We start from the raw sequence: 24,503 nt of genomic DNA on the forward strand, positions 1-24,503 counted from the left end.
GTTCATCCAGCTCTACACCTTGTTATCTCAGGTTAAGTAGGTACTGTTTATGGATATTGTCTACAAAATATAGAGGACCCAAACTATATGAATGAAAAAGGGTCCACAAGGCCACTATTATCATTTCTGTGGCTTCAGTTTTAGATTTTTGCCTTAGGAATTCAGGCACGTAGTTCAGCACCTCTATTTTGTAAATGCATGATGTTCTGGTTCTAGTTAGAATCCATATTGATCTTAAAAGGACTGTCTGAAAATTACTTGAAAATTTTGAACTACTTGGACCTTGTCTGGATTAAGAAGAGTTTATTATGTGATTTTTTTTTGGAACTAAACCCAACAGTTTAATGTATGCTGTGGTTTACCTGCTCTTTATTAGAAATCAAGACTCAGATTTTCTGTTGGACAGGCAGCTGTTATTTCTAGTGAAGGTAAGAGTTGTTCACGGGACTCTGTGAAATCTCCATCAGAGTACGCACTGAAAGAATTGCCCAGGAAATTGTATTTTCTGCTGGGAAATTCCACTACACCTGGAACCCTCTAAAAGTATCCGCGTAAATTGGAATCTTTGGTAGGAGTCAACAAAATTAAGTAAATAGTTACTCAGGAAAAGTTAGACTATTAAGTGCCAATGTATCTTTTGTCCTGAACTGAAAATCATAATTTGTGGGCTTGATGTTCTGATGTGTCTAGCTGTGTCCTCTATTCATACAGGTACTCAGTAATCAGCTGATGTCTCCTCCTTGACTTTGCATTCTCAACAGGATTAGTGTTGAAGATCTTCCATTGCTTCCAAACACTGATACCAGGGTCACAGCCCAATGGGTTTTGAAGAGATAGTCCTTAACCTTGTTGTTGAATAAAACAAAATGAAATGACAAACAAAGGCCCCATGAAACTTAGTAAGGACTGTAAATAAAGTTATAAAGTTATAGTAGCTGGTAGTAAAGGGAACTGCTAAAATACCTGATATTCCATCCCTTCTTCCTGTAAACCATTATTAATGCAAGAGTGAAATTCAAGAAGGCAGCGAGGCAGTGCTTTTTTAATTTATTTTTTCATGTGCATCTTATTTTAGGTGATTTGATTCACAACACAAGCCTTTTAAATTACTTCTGAGAAAGTTGAAGGTTAAGACTTGTGCTCAAATTTCTGGAGAACTTTTCTCTCTTCTTACTGTTGTTCATTTTGCACAGACATCTGGTTGTGGTAAATTGATGGTGCTGACTTCTCAACCTTGGCAGGAACTTTCAGGTTGCTGCATAGCTTGGTGTGAACCTTGACTCGTAGTCTTTAGGTAGTTTCCTGAATCATCCTTGTTTCATGTCTAGATATGGAGTACTGCAGCTACTTAACTATAGAAGGCATCATGACTAAGCATATTCCTCTCTTCACCTGAAACCCACATGTTTCAGCCTAACCTCATTGTAACAGTGATCAGAAATGGGAAGCTGACTGAACTTTCCTCCCCTGATAAGAGTCTGCTTGATTATAAGTAGAGAGCCAAGACAGAAGTTTGAATCAGTCAATATTGGGAAAGTGATTGTCATTCTCATACAGTGTTTCAATGATCCAAATTCCATATTATGTATGATTCTTAATAAAACCTTGAGTCTTAATTCTGATTCAAAGCCTATAACTATCCCTGAGTTCTTGTTCACTGCACTGTTAACACCCGCATGAATCACTGGCAAAAATACAAGTACACTTTTATGCCATTATCATAAAGACCATGCCATTTGCTAAATGTTTACAGTTCAATAACATTATTGCAGGGAAAGTGTTTGAGCATGCAAAATAGCCCAAAGTCTTTTATTTTAACATATTATAAACTGAGTTGATTCTTTCATAATATTCAGATCCAGAAACTACTTCATTTGGTACCTTGAGGATACAGAACAGACAGTTAGTTTCAGACAGCAAAGTACAATCTAAAGTAACATAATTCAACTCCTGATCACATTTCTGTGCATAGAGCTAGAGGTGTGTAATCATGACTGGCTCTGCACCTGGACGAACCTTGGCTAACTCTCATAGTTAACTCATCTAAATGACTGGAAGAGGTGGAGAAGTAACTAGCAAGCACTAGCTACAGAATCTTTTTGATGTTTTGTATTGAGAGAACTTTAGTGTTGATTAAATAGGAGTGGAAGGAAATTAAATAGTCAGTTATATTTTTGTACAGTTGTACAACAGGCAGTATGTTAAAACAGCAGCAACAAACATTTGAGATAACACAGCGTAGAGCTGGATGAACACATCAGGCCAAGCAGCATCACAGGAGCAGGAAAGCTGACCCTTCTTCAGAAATGCCTTCTTAAGCTGGAATATAGTTGATGGGAGCCTTAGGTGTATGAGTAGGGGCTGAGACACTATTGAGTGAAGAATAACAGAATGCTCCTTGTGTGTGTCCAAAATGTATCTCAACAATTTAAAAAACAATTTAACAGGTGATTCATTTTATTCCTGTTTGTGAGGTCTTTGCAAGTGCAAACTGGTTCAAAAATAGTGACTTTGTTTCAAAAGTAATTTATTGGCTGTGAAGTCCTTAAGGATATTTATAAATAATTTCTCTTTTTCATGAGTAGGATTAGGTGTTAACAACAACTTTTAGATAGTTACAGATACTTGCAGACTTTCTTCCAGCATCAGACCTTCTGCGGCACAACTTTCACAAGGTCCAAGTGCATACAGGGAGAGGGGTCACAACACCCTCTTGCCATTTCCTGCACTCTTAAAATTCTTTGTGGTAACCTGGTGATGCAGTAGAGAACGACCTGGTACCAGTTGTTCTGCAATTGTACGTGCGGAAGTCTGGGTCAGTTTCCCAGGATCCATCTTCCTTTTGTAATGGAGAAGGTTTAAACTGTTTGTTGTTATTCTGAGAAATTGAGTGCATTGAAAATCATAGGAATAATCCTGTTGTTAATTCTGGATACATGAAAATAGTTCACACATTTACGTCCCATATTGAGTAAATAAGTGCAGGTTTAAATATTGGGAATTTTCATGGGTTATCTCCCATTTTCTTGCTAAAAGTTTTGTGAAGGCGCAGGCTAAAGCCAATGTAATGTAAAAGGACCATTCACTAAAGATTCTAATGGTGGAGTGGAAAAGGCATTGAGGAAGTCCCTGGAAGTGTCACTTGGCTATTTGACAATGATGGCATAAATCCTTCCTGCTTTCATTTTACTGATGATCCGATGGCTGTGATTTCACACTCTCTAAACCTGGTGAACACAGAATTGCTCCTAGTATTATCCCAGCCTTGACCAGGCACAAGAGTGAAAATTTGACAATAACTCCAAACTAAGAGGATTAACAGATTGTAACGTAGAATGTTAGAGATGGTAAATGGTCTCGCAGACAGCCATCTGAATGTACAGTGATATACCTTGGACGTAAGGATAAGTAAATGAAAGATACCTTGTATGCTGTACACTTAGCTGAGTAAACAGAATAACAGAGTAAACAGCAGAAGCATGGATTATTATAGCAGCAGTTTGAGAAAATATGTCATAAACAAAAGCAGACAACACCCTTGGTTTGAATCCAGAGGTTTAATTCTTTAAAAGCATGACAGTAATGCTTAACTTGAACAAGACTGCTAGGTTGCAGCTGGAAAAGTGTGTATGATATTGGATACTATATAAGTGGATAGGCACAAAACCAATCGAAATGGTGCAGGGCTATATTCTAAGATAAGTAACTTACAGTCAAGGAAATAGATAAGAAGTTAAAGCTGTCTCATTAAGGGGAGAAGATTAGGGTAGCAGATGATGGATATTCTCAATATTATTGATAATTATTCAAAAAATATTTATTTCTATTGATGAGATAGTAATGAGTAAGCACCAACTAGGATAAATAAAGAACTAAAAAGAAATTTTTAAAATGGTCCTATGCATAGAGGGTTGTTAGAACATGGAATTTCATGTGAAAAGTTATTGTTTTGGTTGTCTGTAAATTATTTCAAAAGAAAATTGAATAATTATAAAAACAAAAAATGGAATATTAGAATCTCTGATAACAAATAACATCAATAACCTTCTAACTCAGAGGCCAGTTTGCTATTATTGATATTATATAATAGATGCAATAGAAATAAAATAACGACAGCTTTTGAGGAGAATTATTGAAATGTAGTGTTATTCTAGTCTGAAATGGATTACATTCAAGGATGTTGGAATCAGAAAGCAAGCTGAATATATATTTGAAAAACAGAATAGTTTTAAGAATAGGATAGGATGAAACTGATAACTCCTTCAAAGAGTCAGTTGAAGCATACCCAAGTTGAATGATCATCTTGTCTGCTGTATGATTCAGATTCTTTTGTGATTAAAAGTTCTCAAAGTTTCAAACTATTTTGATGACATTATTGTTGAGAACGATCAAATTGAAAATAAGCCAAAGGAAAATCAAGCACCACAAATTATCCTCATATTAACATCTTGAGGAAAATATTGCGATTTTTGATAAAGCTCACTTTTAAAAATAGATATGCTGAGAAAATGTTGGAAAGAAATTGCAGCATTGATCTTCATCTGTTTGCAGACTGAATTCAGCAAACCTTCATGACATGTTTGTATGTATTGAATAATTCCAAGTTTTCTATTCATGGTACATTTACTTCCTTCTGGCAATGGACTGAAGCAAAATAATTTAATTTTCTTTATTTAATTATATACTGAAACACTAGCAGAATCTGAAAAGGATGAAAAAGGAGCGCTGCTGTGCATAAGATTTAAAAAAATGGAAATGGCTCAGCTCCATTTGTGTTAGACTTGCCTCAGAGCAATAGAGTTATTACATTGAATTCAATTTCAGTTCATCACTATTTTAAGCTGTCAAAACAATGCTGCATTGAGGGACAGCATATTGTCAGAGAAGTTAGGTTTTGGATAAGAAATCATTGATTCTAGTAAGTGCTAAGGATGATTTGTTAAAGGTTAATTGTTCAAAACTGTGTTGGGGAGGGTGATGGAAGATATTTTGACCTACATTCTCTTGATCATCTGCTATAGCACTGATATATGTCTTGAAGTTTCCACTTTAAAAATGAGTTCTCTTAAAGTCACTGTTAACAGCTTTCCTTTAATACAGTAATAGCAAAAACACACTAATAGCTTTTTCTCATTGCATTTTACTGGGCCACGTGGACACAGTGTATAAAAAGAATGTGCATTTATAAAGTACCTTTAACTTAGGCAAATGTGCCCTAAGAAACAATACAAATGAAAATTATTCATTGAAGGGCTCAACCTGCAATCTCTCAACAGAGGATGGCACTCATAGGAAGCAGTGTATCTTGGGGAAAATCCAAGCACAGAGCTTCTAATAGGGTTTTGTGGCTGTAATACCTTTTCTGTCAATACCACGTGCCTCTGGGAGCAATGGATCACAGAATGACCACATCAACATGAAATGCTTATCTTAATAATCAGGTTTTGTATAAATATAAATTTCTGTTCAAACCAGCCCCTATGCAGGACTTTATCACAGACTGGTTTTCCTTGCTTCCTTCTTCAGTGGCTGATTGAGCTGTTTCATAGAAATCTATGATTTAGTTAAGGGAGACTTTGGAGGTCCTTTTAATATGGTCTGCCTGTTTTACCCCACATTATTTCACTTTCAGTAGGGCAGATTATACATATCTCGTGATGTTACTTGAGGGAGGAACATTAATCAGAATTTTCTGTTGATTTTATAACAGTATCATGAAACTTTTCATGTTCATAATGAATCTAAACTCATGATCTGCTGTTACTTTTGCTTTGAGGGTCAACATATCCTCCATATGTGCAATGGCACTAATCAAATCTCATATTCTTACTTTAAATTGAAGATACGTAAATAAGCTCATAGATTCAGGACCCTCTCTATTTGATTTTGTGAGTGACCACCGTGAAAAACATATGTTTTTACAAAATAAGGTACATAAAGGTCGAAATTTGAAAGATTCTCAAATCTTTGTTCAATTTAACATTCTTTGTTTTAATAGCAAGGTGATAATAATGAGGCTGAAAGTGAGTTTGCTCAAAGACCAGACCCTTTTCTCTTATTCCGTCATTGTTAATGTGAACCAGTTTGTGATTTAGAAAGACAAATATATGAAGGAAGGATGGAACACATGAAATTGATTGAAAATTACAGAGTGACTGAGGGGATAAAATTGCATTGAATCACAGTGAGACTCCATGCATATATTTGTCCTTTACACTCTCCCCTTCTGTTCTCTAATTGTCCATCCAGATCATCTCGCTTTTTGACTGAGGCGGGGAGGTCCCACCTTAGGTCCCTTTTAAATCTTTCCCCTTTAACCTTAAACCAAAGATTTAAAATGGCCCTGAGGGACAGTGTTTTCAAAAAGAGGGTGGTGTGTAAAAGGAACAAGCTGCCAGAGGAGGTGGTGGAGGTGTTGGAGTTGGGTAACTTATAACATTTAAAAGGTATCTGGGTGGGTACATGAATAGGAAAGGTTTAGAGGGATATGGGCCAAGTGCAGGCAAATGGGACTAGTTCAGTTTAGGATACCTGGTCAGTGCACATGAGCTGGTCCAAAGCATCTGTTTCCATGCTGTATGACTCTACAACTCTATGTTGCATAGAACAGATGTATCCAATTGATTCTTGAATCAGTTCTTGGACTCTCAGGTCATCTATAACTTCTGCTGCATGGTGTGATGAGTGTCACATTTATGAGGACTGTGAGCATTTTGGCCCATATTTCACTATTTGAAGCAGCTACTCCTAAATTTCTGAACCCACTTCAGTCCCATGGTCCCAATCTTTGGCAACCTTCCGTGATGAGAATCGGTTCAGTGGGACTACTATGTCATTTCACAAATCTCCTTTCTTTCAGATTTGGGTTTTTTTTATTAGTTATCATCATCTAATTTTTGGGAAATTTTGTTTCCGTACAAATTGTAACAATGAATAGACAGAATGACTGCATACATAGCCAGCCAGGCATTACCAGTGAATTTCCGTTTGAAGACCCATTCTGAACAGTGAGCTCCTCCCGGTTCCTGTATTTTGAAATGATGTGGAAAATATGCATTAACTCACTTAATCATCATTTGTAACATAGAAAAACATCAAGACTAAATGTACGGTACATATGTGTCTGTTCTTGCTTATATCTATTGATCCATTTCTCAGTCTAGTTATCTACAACAGAATAGAAATACATCCCAGCATACCCCCGAACAGATAACAGATCCTCATTTCACTTCAGCACCTGGGTCACAATAAAGGGACAACAAATTCTTGTTTCCACCAAACAAAGGGGCATTTGTCTATAAATCTTAATATAATTCATAAAGTGAAGCTCTTTGAATAATCAGGTATGACATGAATATTGCCAGTTCAACTGGCTATCAGATCTCATCATATGTCCCCAGAGAAACATTTCCCTTTCATACCACTGTGATGTGGAAACAATGATGAGTGAATCTGGCATCTAATTAATGCCCATTAGAGAAACTGTCCCTGGACCTACTCACAAACTCCAGACTGCTGGAATGTTGATTGAGATATTTAGATGATCGTTAGCTCCTTCCCACCTCCATGGGCATTTTGCTCAAATTGGGAGGGTCTGCATGACAAAAACTCTGGTGGGTTACTGGTTGGTCCTTCTTTGATTACAAAAGACTGATGTCCCACTCCAAGCTCAATTCACTGGGGCTCATCTGCGGGCACCAGCTTCCTTCAGCCAAACTTATCTCATTTCAAGACTGCCCTGTTATTTAGGTGCTGTCATGGCTGGTGAGAGAACAATAGCTGACTCTAGCAGTGACAATGCTCAGGCTACTGAGTGCCCGCTCTCTGATTGGGTCAGCAACTCCCAGGGTGGACCACCATGTTTAATTGGATGGCAGCCTGGAAATGATCTCCTTATTAAGCCGTTGTGCCAATCTGTCACTGTTCCTGACATCTACTGAAAAAGAGTTGCATTCTGTTCTAGACCCTGGCAACAAAAATCTCCGAGTAAGCACAACAATCCAGACCCTTGTCTGGCAAAATAGGGAGCAAAGAAATGAGTAATGCAACTGTCACCAATTACCTGGTGGTGTAATGTTTAGAAAGAGCAATGTGCCAGTTTCAGATTTTATTTTAGATTTCCAGCATTCACAATCTTTCTAATTTTTAATAAAAAACTGTATTGAATTAACTAGCGGAAACGCAGCTTGTTGTGATCAAATAACTCCTCTACACTGTTGATACCTCTTGTATGCTCACTCAGAAACTGTGTTTTCTTCTCTGAAGAGAACTTGTTTTGTCTAATTAGAAGCATCAAGAAAACTGTATGTGATAGACTGTCAAATCTTTGTTTTTGACCACAATCAATAATAAGTCTTTGCGGCAGTAAGCAAAGTGTACTGTCTTGTGCTCATGGTGACAGTTTCTTTTTTGAAGCAGAACCCGATATACGCATAGGGAAAGCAGCTAACACTTCTGAGCAACCCATGAAGCATGCTTGACTAATGCTACGTTGACTCTGAGAACCAAGATACTGTTGTATAAGAGCAGAGTGCAGCTCCTTGCTGCATCTCTATGAACATAGACAACTCTCAGGTACTAAGAAAGGAGGCTCAAAAATGTCAGCTTCATTGTTGATAGTGCATTCTCTGCATCTTGTGAATGCAACAAACCTCCAAAAGGCAGATGTTATGTACAGAAACGCTCCCCTGAGACTAATTAAGTGTACACCCCGGTGGTAAATAGTGTAGCAGCTCCCACTACTGCTGGCGATGTGCAAGCTGGTCACTCTGGGCGGAGGCTTCATCTGCATCATCAATGTGGATGGATGATCCGGAGGGGCTAATAGCAAAGCAGATGCCATGTCCTGATTCCAGTTGTGTTTCTTCTTCCAGAAGGTGCACAAGGAGAGCCCTGTGCTCAGCACCCTGAAGGAAGAAGATTGATCAGTAACATCATCTCAGTCTGACATCATGAGGATCAGCAAATCGTTTTATGCCAGATTGTAGACAGGAAGCCCATAGACAGCGTGGCCTCTCAGTCATTCCTGTCCTCTATCATGGAGGTCTTAGATGACAGCAGACGGGAGAGGCTGGACCACCCGTTATCTCTGGATGAGCTGACCAAGTCCCTTGAGTCCTTGGAAAACAATAAAACTCTTGGAAGTGGCTCTTGGAGTTGTATTCAGCTCTGTGGGATTTGATTGGTCAGGACCTGCTGGAGATGTATAACAGTGTGCTTCTGGCAGGTACCATGTGTAAATTCAATGAGGAAAGGTATCATCGTCCTCATCTACAAGCAGAAGGAGGAACAGGGAGGAAATAAGAAATTGGCAACAAATTTCACTGCTGAATGCTGATTACAAAACCCTGACTAAGGCCACTGCCCACTGGGTCAGGTCTGCTCTGAGATCAGTGACTCACCCTGACCAAACCTGTGCTGTACCAGGCAGGACGATCTCTGAGAGCCTCGTGCTCCTCAGGGATACAATTGCCTACATGCAAGGCAGGGATGTGGATACCTGGCTCATCAGCCTGGACCACGAGAGGACCTTTGACAGGATATCGTACACCTACATGTGGGACGTGCTCTCCAAAATGGGCTTTAGGGAGGGAATCCAAAATTGGATCCGACTGCCCTACACCAACATCGTCAGTGTAGTCTCAACTATTGGGTAGCGAAAGCTTCCCAATCAGATCTGGAGTCAGGCATAGGCTGCCCACTCTCCCCTGTCTTGTTTGTGTGCTGTATACAGCGTTTTGCTGAGTCTATCAGGAAGAATGTGAGCCTGAGAGATGGGGTAACTATTACAGGCAATGGAGGCCTGCAGGTCAAAGCCTCCCTGTACATGGATGACGTTACTGAATTCTGCTCAGTGCGCTGTCAGTGTGCAGACTCAGTGGCATCTGCGACCAGTTTGAACTGGCCTCGGGAGCAAAGGTAAACTGAGGCAAGAATGAGGCCATGTTCTTTTGGAAATGGGCTGACCGATCCTTCATCCCCTTCACTGTTAGGACAGATTACCTGAAGGAGCTGGGAATATGATTCAGAGGAGCTGGGGCATGTGCAAAATCTTGGGAGGACCGTATCACCAAGGTAAAGCAAAACCTCAGGTTTTGGGAGCACCACTCCCTCTCCAATGTGGGTAAAAACCTAGTCATTAGATGTGAAGTACTCTCTCTGTTTTATACATGGCACAGGTCTGGCCCATTCCCCGAAACTGTGCTGTTGCAGTCACCTGAGCCGTCTTCCACTTCATCTGGAGGTCTAAGATGGGCCACTCGGTTCACAAACACCAAGTGCCAATACACGGTGCCATGGTACGCTCCTTGGTTGGACTGTTCCATATCACCTGTCCTTTGTGAAGAAATTTGCAAAGAGAAACACCTTTGACAACCAGTCCGTCAGGAAGTGGTCAGCGCGTAGCATCTTTGAGAAACTGCGGGAAAAGTACAGGGTGGATCCTGTTGGGTTACTCACTGAGCAGATGTCAAAGACATTTGGCAGAGTTCCTCATTGCTTGGCTGGTGGTGAGAAGGGCACTGCCTGTCAGTTCCTTCATGCACGCCTGGTCTCTCTGTGCCTCCGCACTTTGCCCTTGAGCCAGCTGCAGGGGTTTGAGACTGTCATGTATCTCCTTCCGGACTGTGCCTTTGCAAAGGACGCCTGGAGAGAGATGCAATAGTTTTTGTCGAGGTTCATCCTGAGCAGCTCTGTGATGCAGGACTCTGCTCTACAGTCTGTTTTGCCGGACGCACGCCAAAACAAACATCGAGTGGGCCTGGATGACCATCAGCTCGGTGAGAGACGCTCTTGGGTCTGCCTGAAACTTGTTGGTTTTCCAGAGCAAAGAGTTGACCTCGATGGAGTGTTGCAGACTGGCATATTCCAAGGTCCAGGACTATGTGCTGAGGGACGCCCTCAGTCTTAGGTCAACTGCCACCAAGGTGCAGTGAGGAAAGAACACCATCTAAAGTTTTTCTGTTGAAGTTAAATTGGGGTCTATTCAGTTATCAGACTCCCCCACCACCCCGCCCCACCTCTGTGCCTCAAATATCTGTAAATATAGTCTTATACAAGTAAGAGATACTTTTTTGTTGAATAAAGTCAAGCTCCAATGTTTGTTTTTCATCTGCTACTGTACAGAACCAAACTGCTTCAGTGACTATGTGTGTATATAAAGATATTTTTATGAATAAAGTCACAAAACAAAATCTTAAGTATGCTAGAGCTCATTAGGCAGTGGTGACTTTTCTGGCTACAACACCTCTGCAGGAGACTTCCAAATGTTTTCTGCATGATGAAGTAACTGGAGGATTGGTAGCTCACCCAATGCTCCTCTTCAGTGATGTCTGTAAGCATGATATGAAAGTGCTGAGAAACAATAGCAAACGGTAGAGGGAAAAGACAGTACTACCTGTGAGCCAATGGGCCACCATGACAGTCAGTGACTGCAATCACGTAACAATGAAAACAACAAGACACAGTGATATTTGATAATCACTTCACATATGACACTTCTCATGGGTTGGTCGTTCCAGCCACCACCAGAGTGCTTCACAGGAAATGATCTAATACCCAACAATCCTGCTGCATGTTTATCACCCTCTGCATATGGAAGGATGTTGATGACAGTGACACCCACACGTAAGATTGAATCACGGTGTGAGTATGATTACAGCACAGACAAAGGGCATTCAGCCCATCGTTGCTCAGTAAGTACAAGTTAGTTAGAACCACTCCCTCTCACTTTCCTCCTGGCCAGCATCATCCTTCGCAACACCGGAGATAGGTAGAAGCTTGGTAAGTAGTGGCACTTGGTGTTTGCGTACTGAGGGTCTACGCGCAGGTTGATGCAGCCACACACAAAGGTGGCCATCAGGATGAGGGTTGCGTTTGGTGTGTTTTTTCCCACTGCCCCAGATGGCTGCCTGAACATCAGCAAGTCCTTGAACCAATCTTGGGGGCTGCTTTTGATTTACAATGGTTGGACCTCCTGACTGAAAGGTGCCTACTTTGACATGACTGAGCACTACTCCTCTTTGAAATATGGACATTTGGTTGAAGTACATGCAGTGTGTCTGCTGCGTCAGCTGCTAGCACACAGTGCAGGTATAACACTGAAGAAGTACAGTGATGTACAACTGTATTTCCACCACTGGAGTGATGACTGCCGATAGCCATGACAAGTTGGCTCTGTTTATGTTTGCGCCAAGCAGCAAAGTGGGGTAAGGCAGAGACAACGAGAGCATCAAAGTAGGCATAATGAGCATGAGATCTAGGAGAACATGTGTGGAGCCCTGAGATGCAGCCTGGCCTGATCAGTGAGCCAGGTGATTGTCCTTGAATGCAAAGTACCCTGCAGTCAATATTGAAATTATAGAGCCAAGATCTTTCCAAACCCATGAACGGTTCAGAAGGACAAGGGCAGCAGGCACATAAAAAGACCACCACCTGCAACTTTCCCTCCAAACCACTCATCATCCTGACTTAGAAATATATCACCATTCCTTTAGTATCACTGTGTCAGCATCCTAGAAATCCCACCTTAATAACGTTGCCCATGCACCTACACTAAATGGACTGTAGTAATTTAAGAAGGCAGCTCACCATTTCCTTTTCAAGGGCAACTAGGAAATGACATTATATGCAGGCTCAGTCAGTGATGCCCATGTGCGACGAGAGAATGTGTGCTCATATATACAGCCTTGAAGTACAGGAGCATACTGTAAGTGGGCAGAGTTGTGGCATGAGATTGTGGAGAGATTGACAACTTTCGAATGTTAAGGTCGGTGGACATGATGTACATGCGGTCACTGCCCTGGAGTATGTCCTGTGAAGTTGGTGCTGAGGAGTGAGAGTGAGCTGGAGTCACCAGGCACCCGCTCTGACTTTCATGTCGAGAATTGTTGATGTGTAGTTTCTATCCATCCCTAGCTACAAGTAGAAGCCTTCATTTCAATGAGGTGATATTGGGTGTTATTGACCATAATAGTAAGCAATAATCTCTATAATAGGCATTTTGCTGACTCGCTAGCAACAATCTCATCTCACCACCCAGAACCCTGTTGGAAAATGCAATTTTGTGCTGCCAATAACAAAAATGGCCTTGGCAGACCTCATGCAATTCTCCCACATTTCTAACCATAGTTCACATCATACAGGAGATTATAAACTTCTGCCTAGTGTTTTGCCATTTAACTCTCTATAAGTGCCTCAGGATTTTGAACATCTCTAACTAACCTTATCTGAACTGCCCCGTCTCTGAGATGAACAATCTCAGCTTCTTCACATAACCAACATCACTCTTTCCTGGAATCATTCTTGGTAGTGGTTTCTGCAGCTTTACTAAAGCCTTCACATTCTTTTTTATGTACCATGCTCAGATTTTGTCACAGCACTCCATTTGAGGTGGATTTAGACCTATAGACTTTTTTTAAGTCCATAATTATTTCCTTGCTTTTGTCCTCTGTGCTTTGTTTTTGCAAAGGCTGGGCAAAAATGATAAACAGTTCATTGACTTTACTAACGCCTTTCACCCCAACCTCAAGTTCACCTGCACCATCTCCGATACCTTCCTCTCCTTTCTGGACCTCTCTGTCTCCATTTCTCATGACCGCCTCGAAACTGACATCTATTTCAAGCCCGCCGACTCCCACAGCTACCTGGACTACACCTCCTCTCACCCACCCTCCTGCAAGAATGCGATCCCATACTCCCAATTCCTCCACCTCCACCCACATCTGCTCCCAACTTGGAGTGTTCCACTCTCCAACATCCCAGAAGGACTCCTACTTCAAGGACCGTAACTTCCCCCCTCTCCAGTGATCAAAAATGCCCTCAACCGTATCTCTTGCATTTCCTGCACTTCTGCCCTCACACCCCCTCCCCCCCAAAAAATAAAGACAGAATCCCCCATGTCCTCACATATCACCCCATCAACATCCTCATCCAATGTATTATTCTCCGCCACCTACAATCCAACCCCACAACCAAAGAGATATTTCCCTCCCTACCCCATCTGCCTTTCTTAGGGACCGGTCTCTCCGTGATTCCCTCGTCCGCTCCACACTCCCCACTAACTCCACCACACCCGGCACCTTTCCCTCCAACCACAGGAAGTGTCACCTGTTCCAACGCCTTCCCCCTCACGTCCATTCAAGGCCCAAAACAAACCTTTCATATCAGACACGGGTTCACCTGTACATCCGCCAACTTGATCTACTGTATCCGCTGCTCCCGATGTGGCCTCCTCTACATTGGTGAGACCAAGCAGAGATTTGGAGACCGTTTTGTAGAACATCTGCACTCTGTTCGCGACAAACGACAACATCTTCCAGTCGCCAACCATTTTAACTCCCCCTCCCACTCCCTGGGTGACATGTCCATCCTGGGCCTCCATCAGTGTCACAATGACGCCACCTGCAAACAGGAGGAGCAGCACCTTATATTCTGCCTCGGGAGCCTACAGCCCAATGGCCTAAACATGGAATTCACCAGTTTTAAAATCTCCCCACCCCCGGCCTCATCCTATGTTGAACCCTCCCTCTCATCCCCACCTCCTTGACCTAACACAACCTGTCCATCTTTTGTCCCACCTGCCTGCCCCACCCATTCCATTGACCAATCCCCACCACTCCCTACCTGTACTCACCTATCACCATCCCATCTACCTTCCCCAGCTCCATCTCTCCTATCTCTATTTATTTCCCAGCTCCCTTCCCCCTCCCCATTTCTGAAGAGGCGTCCTGAGCTGAAATGTCAACATTCCTGCTCCTCTGATGCTGCCTGGCCTGCTGTGTTCCTCCAGCTCCATGCTATGTGATCTCTGACTCCAGCATCTGCAGTTCTTGCTATCTCTAAGCATGTTAAGTCAGTTGTGAATAATTACTAATAACACAGATATTCATTAGGACCAAATAGGATTAAATAATGAGGAGAGATTAGACAAATTAGGCCATTTATCTCTAGAATTTAAAAGGCTAAGGGGTGATTTAATTGAGGCAATCAGGATATTGAAAGGTAAAGATAGGGTAGATAAAGATGAACTATTTCCTGTGGTTGAAAAGCTTAGAAATATGGGGCATAGTCTAAGAAATAGGGCCTGCCCATTCAGGAGAGATGTTAGACAGACTTCTACACGTGAAGAGTACTGGGGGTTTGGAACTCTCTTCCAGCCTGAAACATCATCGTTCCTGCTCTTCTGATGCTGCTTGACTTGCTGTGTTCCTGTGGCTCCATACTGTGTTGACTTAACATGCTTTAAATTTTAATGTTTTGACATTTTTCATGATCTTACTTAAGTGGAGATTTGTCCAAAAAGCTCAGAAAACTGAAAGGGCACAGCTAAGATGTTTAATGATTTACAGAATTACAAAATACAATGACAGACAGGAAACCACTCTCAAGTGTTATTTTATAATGATTTTGAGAAGTTATTCAACCACCTGTTGAACCACATTGTGTCTGCCGACTAAACCAATTGAAGATGTTATAGCAATAGCAGTTAGGTATCTGTATCTGTGAAGCATTTCCTTTTACAACAAAGGCAATATTTCCCCGTTGTAGCATTGCCTGTCTGCTCTTACGATAAGACAGTCATGCATTTTAATAAAATCTAACTTCATTCTCTGGCTTGACTGAAAACCCATCACGCTTTGAGATATTGGGAGTAGGATTGGTGGCAAATTGCAGGACATGGGATTTTACTCCATAGTAGGAATCAAGAAATTTCTCAGCTTATTATGCCCATCCTAATTTGCTGGTGTGGTGGGATCCTTGTTTGTGAAGGGAATGGGTAAATGAGGGTTGGATTCAGGCCTCCTACCTTGCATACTGGAACTGCTACTGGTGCTGTGGATTGTCATGGTGGGCTGCTTAAAATGTTCTACTCAGTTCTTTGGAACACCATCCAAGTTGTTTTGTTAAACATTATATCCTCTACACCTTACCCATCAAAACCCATGACACCACCTGCTCCCCATATCCAGTCTGCACCAATTTATGCCAACCCATTGATGATATTTATACCCAATAACTCTTATATATTCTATGCCAACACAAGAAACCTACTGATCTTCATGGACCTTGGTAGCCCTGATGTCAACTTAACAGCAACTCATGTACCCACCCACCGACTTTTGCCTCGAACTCTCCATGTCAATTCCCCCAGTGTCCCACATGAGTAGGCCTCAGAAGCTAATTTGCGAAGAAATAAGATCAAAGTCTAATTAACTGTTCCAACGTTCACCACATAAAAAAATGCTCCAATTCATGAAATCCTATTAAAAATGTTTAAATCAGCTCAAATACTCAATACCTTATTAAATCAAATAATTTCATTCATAACCCCACATCAAAGACAGCTGATCCTTAAATAAATTCACTGAGCTGTCAATGAAACATAAGAACTAGAAGCAAGAGTTGATAATTTAGCCACTCAAGCCTGCTCCACCATTAATATGGTCACAGCTGGTCTCATCTCAGTCTCAACTCCACTTTCCTGCCTGTTCTTCATAACCCTTCAATCCATTACTCATTACTAATCTGTCTATCTCCTTCTTAAATTTACCATCTACCATACTCTGGGATAATGAATTCTAAAGTTTCACGACTCTTTGAGAGAAGTAATTTCTCCTCATCTCTGTTTTAAATCTACTACCCTTTACCCTAAAATTATGACCTCATGCTGCAGATTATTTGACACGAGGAGACATTCTTTCTACATCTACATTGTCAATTCACTTTGGCATCTCATGCTATACAACATTTAAAAGGCATCTGGATGGGTACATGAATAGGAAGGGTTTAGAGGGATATGGCCAAATGATGGCAAATGGGCCAAGATTTATATAGGGTATCTGGTTGGCATGAATGAGTTGGACTGAGTGGTCTGTTTCTGTGTTGTATATCTCTATGACTGTATATACCTGAATTAAATCTCCTCTCAGTCTTCTAACCTCCGCATAGTATAGGCCTAAATTGCTCAATCTCTCTTCATAAGACAAACTCCTCATCTTTGGAATTAACCTAGTGAACCTCCTCTGAACTGCCTCCAATGCAACTACTTCCCTCCTCAAAATACGCAGAACCCCAGGTGCAGTCTCACTATTGCCCTGTACAGTTGCAGCATCATTCCCTACTTTTATACTCTATACCTTTGTGAATAAGTGCCAAAATTCCATTTGCCTCCCTTATTACCTGCTGCGCGTGCATACTCGTTTTCTGCAATTAATTCATAAGGACATGGAAACTGAACATGAGAATTGGAAACTGTGAATTTATAAGTGCCTACTGAGATAGTAAGGGGTTGTGAAGAGTAGCCAAACGTTAAAAATTGTAAAATAATAGTCCTGTGATTTGTATCAACAAAACCTACATGTGAGTAGAACAGATGTTTGTTTCACAGGATAGCAGGCATTATTTTTAAAGAGCTGTGAATCTGAATAATCTCACTTGACAGCTTAATAGACCTTAGTCGCCTTTCAAGTGCAGTTACAACTCTCTGAAGGTTCGTAACTTCCAAACTGTGGCTTTAGACACATACTGCAGTGAAAATTTGATCTATTGAACACAGCTCTGATTGAAAATGGCCCTGCAGTGTCCAGGTTTCCCACATGTGAGACCCACCCTATCTCCAAACAACCAACTTGGCAAAATTGTGCTCTGTCGGAAATAGGGGCAGATGTCCTAGATCTAAGCCCTGCTCGCCATTTTGCAATGCCCATGACACCAAGAAAATCTGAGCTCATGTCTTCCACAGAGTTGCTGATTTGTGAGTTCTGTTGTTAAGTAAATTACACACAGTTAAGTCAGAAATTGTCATCAGGAGAGAATAAGCAGGAGTTCATAAAAAGCTTATTGAACTGAAAAACTGTCATCACAGTCAACCAGATGGCAAGTGGCAAAAGCCAGGAACCCCAATGAATGTACCAAGCCATGCACACACACATACACAAGCAACATTGTTTTGTTCAATCCATGTAAAATTTACATTTGCCTGGAATTTCAAAGCTCTTACAGTTCCCTGGATGAGATCAATACATATATGTTAGTAAAGCTGTTTTAACAGGTGTTAAAGAAAGGAAGGACACGCACGGTTTTAGTAACCAGACAGAATAGTTGTTAAACGTTCAACTCTGATTTCATTATGCAATTTCTTGAGTTGCACCATTTGTTAAAATACCAAGAAACTTCAAAATGTACATACATTAAAGATATTTATTAGAGATATGGTGATAGATATTTAACCTATATCATATAGAATTTATTCACTAGGAGAAGCTGGTAAGAAAGTGAATGATTTACCTCAGGGGGGCATGTAAAAACAACCCTGGCTTCTCATTCTTTGACTGTATTGTACATCCGAGACTAACACTGACCCCTCCGTCAATTCCCCTCCCCTCAAAATTCATTCCACTTTGCCGCCCACTGTGGTTCATCCCTTTTCTTTCTCTCACTCTGCAGCCAGCTGAATGAGCACTTAACTGGAGTTTTCATATCTTCTCTTCAGACTTGCACCCGATAATAATTCTACTTCAGTGAAAAATGAGAACATATTCCCCGAGACCTGCCTTGATTAAGTTATAATTTTCATGTTTCAAATGGTTAATTTTAAAACATTTCGAGGGAGGATTTTGTATTAGTAGAATTAGGTAGAAATGTTAGGGATGACTTGGTGATCTCAAAACATGTTTACTGCTGAGCAACATGCTTTCAAAAGATGTTACACCTTGGAGAGTGTGTGAGGAAATTCACTAGAGGGAATCAATGGTTGAGAGTTAATCTGCTCTGCAGGTGGAGATTTTCAAAATCATGAATGATTCTGTCATAGTAAGTTACTGCTCCCAGTGACATTGCTAGCTAAAGAATGCAGATTTAAAGTGATTGTTAATGGTCCAGAGGTGACTTAAGGAAGCATAATTTCCCATGAGATGTTGTAAACCAAAATGTGCTGAGTAAAATGGTGGAAGAAGGAGATTCAAAGACAATATTCAAAAGACAATTGGATAAGTGCTTGAAGGAACAACATTAATGAGATGGGAAGTGGGATTAATTGGATAGCTCCAGGAAAGAGCTGGCAAAGATACACTGATCATACGAAATAGGAGCTGAATGGGTCATTCAGCTTACTGGGTATGTGACAATATTCAAAAAGATTGTGGCTGAGCTGTTTGTGGTCATAACTCTATGATGGGTCCATCATGATCTTTGATTTGGTTGAACACACAATGGTTTGAATCAACTCTTTCTGTGCTTTTTATCCTATGATTAGGTCAGGTGATATCTATACCTACATTCCCTCTATAAAGATAAAACAATCAAATGTTGACGCTGCCACTAAAAAGTAGCTTCCAAGGTAACCAAGATATATGGCTTTTTCTAAGAGCTGTTCTACAATTAACATACAAGAGAGATGGCACTGTGATTCCTTCTGTACACTTGAAGCTCACTGACATGATCATATATTACTGTTTAAGTGTATAGACCAGATTTTCAAGTATACTTACGTATTATAAAAACATCTTCTATAGCAAATGCACCCAGTCACTGAGATTAAGATTATTCCTATGGGTATAGGAATTGAATACAAAGTCCAATATGTTCGATCTGAAACTTGGGCACAGAGACAGCAATTAATAGAAATGAAATGAATACAGATTAAAAGCAATGTGGCACCTTACTGTGCAGAGATCCTTAACAAGAGGAGTTACACTGCATGACCAGGACGGACAACAGATGCTAGTCTTACTAGTGAAGCCTACATTTCATGACAGAACAAGGTGGTTTTGGCAGTCTAAGTTAGTTTGTGCATTTTGGACACATAAGCATTTCCAAAGGGTGCCATACCTCCTCCAAAGGTGTCCTGGGACCAGACGCAAAGGTGTACCTGACATGGTTTCTCGGGTCAAATACCACAGCTAATATGATATGAACTGAGTGCCGACAGACATGTACTCCCAGCCTCGGGGAAGCCCAGCATGGACTTTCAGACTCAAGGAAACCCAGTGCGGATTCCAGGCTTCGAGGTGAAGCCCATTGCAGTCTCTCTGCTTTAGAACTGTACGACTGAAATGCTGAACTTTTACCTTTATTTCTTTATTTTTCTAATTTATACCTAAGATTTTGGACCTGAGTATCTTTGTACCTAAGATGGCATTGGAAATGCACAACAAATGTACATTTTTCACTGTACTTATGTATTCCCGTACTTGAGTACATGTGACAATAAATATAATTGTAATTCTAATTCCTGAGATAAACACATTCTGAGGCCTTTCCGGGATGCATCTAATTCCAATGTGATAAGCTTTCACTGATCTTAGTATTGGAGAATACTCTTGCAGAACGAAAAAGCATTTTTGGTAGGTTGATTAATATGATAGTGGACTTCCTGCTGTAAGTAATATGTGCTTTTGCGCAGAAGGTCGCAAAAAGAACATACCTTGGTCATAAAGTATGGAACACGTGGATAACAAAATTAAAGAATCTGAGGCATTGTTATACATGCTCTATCTTTGCTTTGTAGCACTTTCTGTATGTCTTCTCTTTTGTTTGGTTGGGTGAAGCACAAAGGGTGGTTGACAAATAGAATCAGAGAAATTGATTCGGCTCATATTGATTTAGCATTTTATACATTTGAGAATAAAACCATGTTTTCTTGCTGCTGTCACGAGCTGAAGGAAGTTCATGTCATTCTCATGTTTTGTTTTCTGAGGATTGCAATGTTATTTTTCTTTGTGAAGTAGTCAGTCACCAGAATGTAATTGTGTCCTGGGACATCGAAAATAGCAAGTGTCAATCTTGCAAGATAGCTTAAAAGAAATCTTGCATGGAAGGAAAAGTTCTCTCAATTGTTGATATTTTTGGATATACTTAATGTTGCAGTCTGGAATCTTTGGTGCTCCAGATGCATTATATTATGAATTGTAATAATACAAAGATCTGTGCAAGTTGGTGAACAGATTATAGTTAATCCTGCTGTTTCAACTATATAAAGGCTTCAGGTGTCCATCCCAAGGAGCTGAATCGACATTTAAGATCGATAATGGCAATACAAGTGTGTCAAAATCATTATAAACAGTTTACTTAACTTGGGTGGACTGCAGCACATTGTGCCAGTTTCCTGAGTTCAACTCGTGTTAGATGTGTAAATTGTACATTTGCAATTGCTCTATGTCAGTCTTGGCATTTTGTGCATTTGTCTATTCTTTTTGAGGTATATCACTTGGATGGAGCTAAAAGCTTCAATTTTTCGGATTGTATCCATGTTGTTTCTCAAGTTGCCAACTTATACTTTCTGACTGGTATCTGTAAACTGTGACATTGCAGATACTTGTTGGACTTTATTTACACACTTGCATGTCACAGATGGGATTTTGAAAATATCCTTGACATTGTTCCTTGGTTGATTCGCCTTCACATACTGCAATAAAGTATCAGGTTGAACTATGGGTTTTGTCGAACACTTGGACTTCTTGCATATTTTAACACATCCTTTGTCAAATTTATGCTTTGTAAAATTGCTGTTTACAAATCTGTATTACAATGTAATGCCAACTGTACCTCATTCTCTCCAAAAGGGAAAAGTGTAAAACATTCCTCTAACCCACACCACTCTTCCGTACACAGTCCCCATGCAACATAATGCCCTTTACCCATGCCCCCTGGTCCTTAGTACCCTTTATCTCATGTTTTGCTTCTTTAATCGATCCTCGTGGCCCCACATACTCTACGCCAACTTGGTATCAACATCCAAATATCACTTTCTCCCTTTACCTACCATACTACTCACTGAGTTTCCACAATTATAAAATACATAGGAGAAAAATATAATTCTGTTACTTAATGTTCTATATTTATGGTTATGCTCTATTAAGAAAATCACATTTGTTCATAAAACCACAATTTGGCATTTATTGATATTACTTGACACATGTTGACAGTTGGGACAGGTCCATGAGCTGCATGTGTTTTCTTTATGAACAATCTTCTCTACAGATAAAAGTTCCAAAGGGCACATGACACAGAACCCAAAGGATGCCTGATATCCACGCACAAAGTGCCAGAGTACCATACCCATTGGAGCACCTCAGCTCTCCTGGCTATCCAAAAGATTTGCATTGAGAAATGATATGCTTTTACCTGATTTAATCTCTATAATCCCAGTTCATAACTCCAAGAACTCCAAACCCTGATTTAATCAGAGGGAGCTGATAATTTAAATGGCCAGCTGAAGGAGAACTTTGCATGTAAGTGGTCACTTATACCCCATCTGGACAAAAAATGCTCAGAGATCTGGGGTTGGGGTGGGTGTTGAGATTCGCGACGTTATCCAACAATTTTGCAATGGCAATGACATTCTCTGCTTGGAGAAAATCTATAGTTGAGTGATTTGCGTGAGATGCACAAGCAGATGTGTTATAACTGCACCCAATGACAAGCTGCTGGTTATTATACTCAGTGTGGCACTGTTGGACTTCTGAATGCTACTTTAAGTATAGTAATATAAAATCACCTCCAAATCCCCCTTCACCATCCACAGCAGGTGTCATCATCAATCAAGTAAATAGCAGGTAGCAATTAGGTTACAATCGAGAATACACTGTATGAAAAGATGAAGATTGACTAGTAACGCTAAAAGTGAATTGAACACATAATTGAAAAAGGAGAAAGATGATGAGATAAGAGCAAAGGAGAGGGAAGCAAAACAAATCAGAAAATTCTTGCAAAGGACAAGAACAGACACAATGGGCTGAATTAACTCCTCTGTGTTATAGGATAACACACTATCAACCTAGACATAAAATAGCAAGGAACTATATGGAAAAGATGATTAAACGTTTGCAAGTTTGAAACTAAAATCCACAGGGGTGATTTGTTAATGCTGTTGTGGAGACTTTAACCTAATTTATCAGAAGTGAATGCAGAAAGAACAAAGTAAGTTATGGGAAACAGGAAAGATGTTAATGAAAATGGAAAGCAGCAAAAACAAATCCGAGAACCAATCAGGGTCAAATTACAAAATAGTATTAAAAAGGCAGAATTAAAAGCATTCAATCTGAATGCATGCAACATTTACAACAAAGTAGTTGAACTGATTAGAATACTGGTAGAAGTAAAAGGGTGTGATTTAATTGCCATTATGGATTCACAGCTGCAGGTTGGCTGAGAATGGGAACAGAAGATTAAAAATTATTCAATGTTTAGGAAAGAAAGGCAAAAAGAGAGGAGTGGGGTAGTTCAGTATATTCGTAAGAGAGCGGAGCTAAGAAAAGACAAAGGTTCACAGGTACCCATCAGTTATGTATAGGATCATAGAATCATACATTAATGGAAGAGTCCCTTTGGCCCATCGAGTCTGTACTTCCAAAATACACTACCTGCACTTATCAAAGATTGTGATGGTTCCTGCCTCAACTTCTTTCCCAAGCAGTGCATTTGAGATCCCCACCACCCTCTGAATGAAAAGGATTTTCCTCAAATCCAGCCCCACCTCCTGCCTTTCACTTTAAAATTATGTCTCTTTGTTATTGACTCTTTGACGAAGGTGAACAGCTGCTTTCTATTCACTGCTTATAATCTTATACACCTCAATCAGGTTCCCCCTCAGCCTTCTCTGCTCTAAAGAAAACAACCCAAACTTATCCAGTCTCTCTTCTTAGCTGAAATGTTCCATCCCAGGCAACACGCTGGTGTAAGTCTTTGAATATAATGAAGCCAGAGATGGTTTTGTTCTTGATTAGTAAGGGCATCAAGGGTTACAGGGAAAAGGCAGGAGAATGGCATGGAGAAATATATCAGTCATGATCGAATGGCAAAGCAGATTAGATGGGTCAAATGGTCTAATTCTCCTTCTATATCTGATGGTCTTATAGAATATCCATTGCATTCCCTCCAGTGCAATCATATCCTTCCTAATAGTGTGGTGGCTAAAACAGCACGCCATACACCAGCTGTGGCCTAACCAAAGTTCTTTACAGCTCCAACATGATCTCCTTGCTGTTATAATCAATGCCACAACTGATAAAGTCAAGTGTATCATATGCCTTCTTAACAACTCTATTAACCTGTCCTGCCACCTGGGTATCCGATGCACTGAAATCCAAAGTCAGGCCTGGGTTTTAACATTTTCATAAATAAAGTTGTGCCAGATTTTCAAAGAGAGGTCTCTAATGCCTGGATGAATTTTAGATCCCAACCTTAGAATTCAACCTCTTCACTCTTGTAGACTTATTTTTAAAAGTTCAAATAAGCTAATTGGCCAGCGGGCAAACTTGATGTGCTAATATAGACATGGAGCAATTCAGAGAGGTGGGAGGTGATAAACTGATATTGTGGTATCCCAAAGAGAGCTTGGCAGCTCAGCACTCAGACAGATGGGCAAGTGACAGCTGAAGAAGGTGATCAGGCCAAACAAAACAATAGTGTATGTTGCTGCTCAGATTACCCAAGGGTCTCAACTTTCTCTGCTATGGTAAGCACATATCAAAATAAGGTAACATAAAAGTCTCCTGCACAGGATA

At 40.5% G+C, this 24,503-nt stretch overlaps 1 protein-coding gene across 2 annotated transcripts in view; it reads right to left on the reverse strand.

Moving 5' to 3' along the window:
* Positions 1–1,030: 1,030 nt before the first annotated feature.
* The window catches only part of LOC109913307, a 43,524-nt gene continuing 20,051 nt past the window's right edge, over positions 1,031–24,503 (reverse strand). Inside the window, exons 3-5 of one of the 2 annotated variants that reach the window (XM_048598231.1) lie at positions 19,488–19,593; positions 6,974–7,025; positions 1,031–1,881 (exon numbers count right to left, since the gene is read on the reverse strand). In XM_048598231.1, coding sequence (XP_048454188.1) covers positions 1,810–1,881; positions 6,974–7,025; positions 19,488–19,593 — 230 coding nt within the window. In that variant the 3' untranslated portion in view covers positions 1,031–1,809. The remainder of the gene's footprint in view (positions 1,882–6,973; positions 7,026–19,487; positions 19,594–24,503) is intronic. The other variant, XM_048598232.1, reaches the window with a different exon arrangement.

This window comes from Rhincodon typus, chromosome 6 (assembly GCF_021869965.1).
Source record: "Rhincodon typus isolate 14 chromosome 6, sRhiTyp1.1, whole genome shotgun sequence".
Lineage (NCBI taxonomy): Eukaryota > Metazoa > Chordata > Chondrichthyes > Orectolobiformes > Rhincodontidae > Rhincodon > Rhincodon typus.